The sequence below is a fragment of the Nelumbo lutea genome, chromosome 5 (assembly GCF_056320005.1).
Source record: "Nelumbo lutea isolate HS-2025 chromosome 5, American lotus-T2T, whole genome shotgun sequence".
Classification (NCBI taxonomy): Eukaryota; Viridiplantae; Streptophyta; class Magnoliopsida; order Proteales; family Nelumbonaceae; genus Nelumbo; species Nelumbo lutea.
Window position 1 is genome coordinate 33,030,274 of NC_142688.1, and position 5,136 is coordinate 33,035,409.

Here is a 5,136-nt window from a genome sequence, read left to right on the forward strand (position 1 = left end):
GACTGATAATCCAAATTGCAACAAATGTCCTCCTCCATTTGACATTTGTGCACTGGTGCCAAACCTATTCTTCCCTCCCTAGGCTTTGTTCAAACCTCCTCCTAGGGAAGGTAGAATTGGAAATTTGAAAAGGTCGTTTCCACTTTTATTTAATGTCTCGTTTTTGTGCGTTTGTGCAGTGGATGTGTGACCCAATTTTCAGGTCATTGTTTCCCACACCAGGCCCACTGCCAGGTATCAAGTGCCTAACTGGTTGGCTCTTCTGATTTTATCCATCTCATTAAAATCTCAAGTTTCTGGTCCATGCCCGAACCAGACAAGTGTAGCCCCAAGCCCATCTGGCCAGCTGTCCCAGGTGACCAAGTGACCCCCACCAGAAGAGCACTGGAGCAGTCGTGTCTGTGCTATCTACCACTGATCCAGATTGATCTGATTAGTGCACCAGTCGTGGGATTGAAGTAAGCATCTCGCTTTCTCGAAATAGGTTGGTGGACACTGAACAACCTAACCCCTTCAAGACGAGACAGGGGGCCTTTACCGCTTTTAGAGAGTGAGAAATCCACAAAGGAAAGAAACATGTGTAGAATGAATAGGTGGTTATCAAAGTGTGTACGTCTGCAGTCTTTGAACATCCATGACCGTGACGTAGCAACAGTGGATTAATGAAAGCCACACGTGGCCTCCCGTGACCATTTTCTTTTGACGGGATCATGAATCTCTTACCTCACTGTTCACGTGTGCTTCCACGTCAGAAGTGATTCAACTGTTCAGTAAAATACAAGCTTCTTCCTCAAAGAATACTTGGCCTAGACGTAAACTGCAGCTGTAAGTAACTTATAAGGAGAAAATACCATGATTAAATAATCCATTTTGGTTTCTGGTAAACTCCCTCCCTTTTATGATCCTTTACCTGATCCACTCTCCCCCATAAGCATTTTATCTGTTAATTATTATATAGTGGGAGTAGTGGAGAGCTAAGTCAAACCTGGCTCAAATTTGGATTGTAGTTAGGTATAAATTTGGCCCATAAAAGATGTGTCATGTATGTAGTCAGTTTTTAGTCAAATGGGGTCATTTGGTTCTGGGCTTTAGAGGGGAGTGAAACCATTATTTGAGTTTTTGATTTTAGAATTATTTCATTTGTTTCGCATTTCTTCTTTAGTTTTTATTATCCCTTTACAAGCGTTGAGAAGTTTAAAGAAGTAATCAGAAACCATTACGGTATCGGTGAATATCAAATTATTAATTAATCTTGCATGGAAGCTAAAGAGGAGACAGCTAAACAAGATGACGTCTGACTCGATATTTTAACGATCGAAACAATGTAACATCAAAGCTTCAGGTATATAATATCACTAACTCTTGAGATGTGGATTATGTCTTTGAATCACGTTTGTTTCTTTTAATTCCTGTTCTTCTATCATATCATTTTTTTAGGAAAAAAAATAAAAAAAAGACAGAGGAAGTTACATGGATGGCTCAATCGAATAAAATAGACCTTTTACATCCCTATAGAATACATTATAGCCTTAAACAAGCAACACAGAGACAAATAGGAGTCAAAGCAGGAAAACAATCATAGGAAAGAAAATAAAATTAACTAGAGGAAGAAGACGGATAGTGACCGGAATCCGTCCAGGATGGCGTCGGGAACTCTGAACCACCGCCAGAAGTGTTACCTTGTCCACGAGTATCCATTTGTCTCAGATATTCCATCTGTTGATCCGTGTAAAATAGAGGAAATGGATTAGATGACATTGAAGAGGAAACGGAGGAGGCAAGTGGGGAAGAAGAAGAAGAAGATGGTCGTAGAGAAGCTGCCAAAGATGAAGAATAAAAGATCTGCTCTAGTAAACTTGTGGGTTGTCTTTGAAATTCCCCAGAACTCTGAAGTAATTGAGAGTATTCGTAATAATCCCTCGCAATATCGGAGCTCTGTAGCTGCTGCTGGGTTTGAGGTGGCATGAATGGCTCAGAAATCTGAGGAACCGGGAGAAGGGTAGCCGGAGAATGGGAAATTGTTAACTGGGTCGCGGCAGGATTGGATAAAGATTGACTGAGCCTAACGTTTTCTGGAAAGTTAAGCTTCGCTCTATTTCCTCTGAATCTCAGAGCAGCTTCATCGTAAGCTCGGGCTGCAGCTTCAGCAGTATCAAATGTGCCTAACCAAACTCTGGCAGCTTTATGTGGGTCTCTTATTTCTGCTGCCCATTTCCCCCAAGGCCTCTGCCTCACCCCTCTGTATCTTCTCCTCCTCTCTCCTACTTCTCCTTGGGACGTGGTTTCATCTCTGGCGGCGGTGGTGGTGGTGGTGGTTGATGGAGTCCCTACAGTTGTGGTGGTTATAATGCTCGAACCTTCTTGTTTAACTGCAGAGAAAGAAAAAACAAAAAACATTAGCAATGGTTTCTCCAAGGAACATAAGAATAGACAGAACAAAAAAGGAAAGAATTTGGAAAAGATATATTGAACTGGCATTTTATAAACCATAGCAATAGTTTATCACAGATAATGTTGTAGTGTTGAAATTCTATTAGTGCATGCAATACTCCAAACTATTTAAGTTTTATTAAAGAAAAAATAGAAAAATAAAAGGAAAATAATATCTTAAAATTATACAGAGTTAAAAAGAAAACAGAAAAATACATGGGTATTGACTGAAATATATATTTACCCGGCAAAACAGATGATGACTCTCCTAATGATGTCCTGAATTCACCAAAGCCTCTGTACATCCTCAAAACGGATTCAGGCAACTGACCAGTACTCTCCTCATCACGCCCTCTCTTCTGTCCTCCACCGCTCATTGAAGAAGAAGAAGTATAAGAGGAAGAAGGCGAACCAGAAGCATAAGTAGTCCCACCAGAAGCAATGGTTGACGCCACAGAGCCACTAAAATCTGGTTGATAAGCCCATTCCCCACCACTCCTCTCTCCAGAAACAACATGAGTCAGAGCTGAAACCATGGCTGACATTTCTCTTGCACGGCTGTAACCTGAAAACATTGGTCCCGAGTATCCCTGTAATATAATCCCTTCGTGCTGTGTTACCGAAGGTGCAGGTGGTGCCTGAGAAAACCCTTCATCTGTATCTCCCACGTCAAACCCAGTCGGAAATCTAGCAAACTCATCTGTGTCTCTTGGATTCGCCACCTTCAGCTCGCACATGTAACCAACCTCTGCGGAGACTCGATCACCAAAACTCAAACCCAGTTTGACTCGTATTCCGGCGATCTTCAAACGACGCTTTCAAGCTCGTTTGCAATCAACGGCTATATAAACTATAGTTGATTGAAATTCAAACTCTGTTACGCCGCCGTCATATCATCAGTCGTCTGAGAGCTTTGTAAAAAATATTAATTAATTACCAAAAAAATTGAATTCTCTGCAAGTGTTTTCGATTCCTGATTTCGATCTTTTTTATAAGAGAGAGAGAGAGAGAAAAAAAAATGCGAAGATGCCATGGTTGTGTTATGTTCACACCAGGTTTTGACTGGTTTATTATTAAGGTGGCAAGAATTAACTCTGTAGCCTTTGATCCTTTTCTCAGAGCGAATGTCGGTGTTTGTTTGGATGGGAGGACAGAGAAAAAAGAGTTCGTGTTTGAATTGGTTTTCTGGTGCCGACATGAACCCACTTGTGTGGGTCGGGCTGGGCTGGACTTTTGGCCTCTGATTTTGAGGCTTACTTGGCACCAACCCTTCTAGTAGCTGTTTTTTGCCACGTGGAGAAAAGATGAGGCCAATCAAAACCGTCCATCAAGGATCAATCAATCACCACATTTTTGGCCCCCACACCACTTGATTCTACCATATCCAACTAGTATTGTATTTCTCATATCTCATCGGGGCGTTTCTACTGCTTTAAGTTAAAACCCAAGCCGGACATCATTGCCACAGTTGGACGGTTCAACCAACCGGTTCATCTGATGCATGGTTCAGTATGATATGTATTGCACCGTATCATACTCTCAGGGTGTTTGCACGATTTTTGCTTTCAAAAAATCTCGTCTCTAAACAAAGATAATTGATGAGAAGTGGTGGTAGAATGATCGGCATTCACTTAAAGTTTGTAAAAGAGGGAGTATTGGTGCTGTATATGGTTTGATTTTTTTTAACATCAAGCAAATCGACATTTCGAACCGTCAAAAATCCGAGACCCGGTTAAACTCCCTATGTCACGGGTTGGCCGGCTTGTCAAGAACGGGTTAAAACACTGCTCTAAAGTCTCTGACACCATTGTTGCTTTTTTTTTTCCTTATTTTAGGGATAAGTAATTCTACCTCAAAAATCTGAAATTACAGCTAATAGCTCTCATTCCTCCAAATAAACGGCATTCGATTTGTGAATTTAACATTGATTCATGGTCAGGATTCATCCCACCTGTATCGTGGGTGGGGTTCAGAAAGACTCAAATTTTTGAGGTGGACTGAACAATAAAAAATCCTTGATCCATGGTCAGGATTCATCCCACCTATACAGTGAGGCTCAAAAAGGCTCAGACTTCTAGAGTAGACTGAACAATGAACAACCCCTTCTTTTACTGCTACTAGCAGTTATACTGATTCCATTTTGGTGGCCATAAAAAAAAAATTGTCAAACTTGACAATGATTTGTTTTTCGTTTTTTTTAAATCGACAAGAAGGATCAGAAGCCTCAGTCCATTACCATTCTCGAACTTCAGAGGTAGAGGATTCCAATTGAACGGTTAAGGAGAATTATTCCATGTTTAGCTGCGGTTTCTTCTCTAGAAATTCAAAGTAAAAGTAAAGTCACCTGTAACCCGAGTCAGAACCATTAACCGGGTCAGTGGTCACGGAGGAGGAATATCGAGTTAAAGCCAGGCCCAGGCCCAGCGCCGACTAGAAAAGGGTAGAAGCAAAAATGGAAACGCGTTTTCGGTGATGGATATTTTATTTTCTACATTATCCATTGATTGATGATTTGGTGTGGCTTGGTTTGAAGACTGGAGTTGTAAGGTCAAATTGATAACGACGAGGGTGATCCTAGTTTTAATGTCAACCTTGACTGGAGTCAACCTATCATACGTGGTTTTGGTTTCCCCAGGGAAATGGTATATAGGGCCTATGGGCCATAACAAATTATATGAAATTCCGAACATGCCCCTCATCACATGA

At 41.2% G+C, this 5,136-nt stretch overlaps 1 protein-coding gene across 1 annotated transcript; it reads right to left on the reverse strand.

Moving 5' to 3' along the window:
- Window positions 1-1,466: 1,466 nt before the first annotated feature.
- LOC148851551 (ethylene-responsive transcription factor ABR1-like) lies at window positions 1,467-3,636 on the reverse strand. The gene is made up of 2 exons (XM_088947908.1): window positions 2,675-3,636; window positions 1,467-2,369 (listed from the first exon to the last, which is right to left on the reverse strand). Exons 1-2 carry the CDS (start codon window positions 3,165-3,167, stop codon window positions 1,597-1,599), a joined length of 1,266 nt encoding a protein of 421 aa, XP_088804034.1. The 5' UTR covers window positions 3,168-3,636; the 3' UTR covers window positions 1,467-1,596.
- Window positions 3,637-5,136: the final 1,500 nt, after the last annotated feature.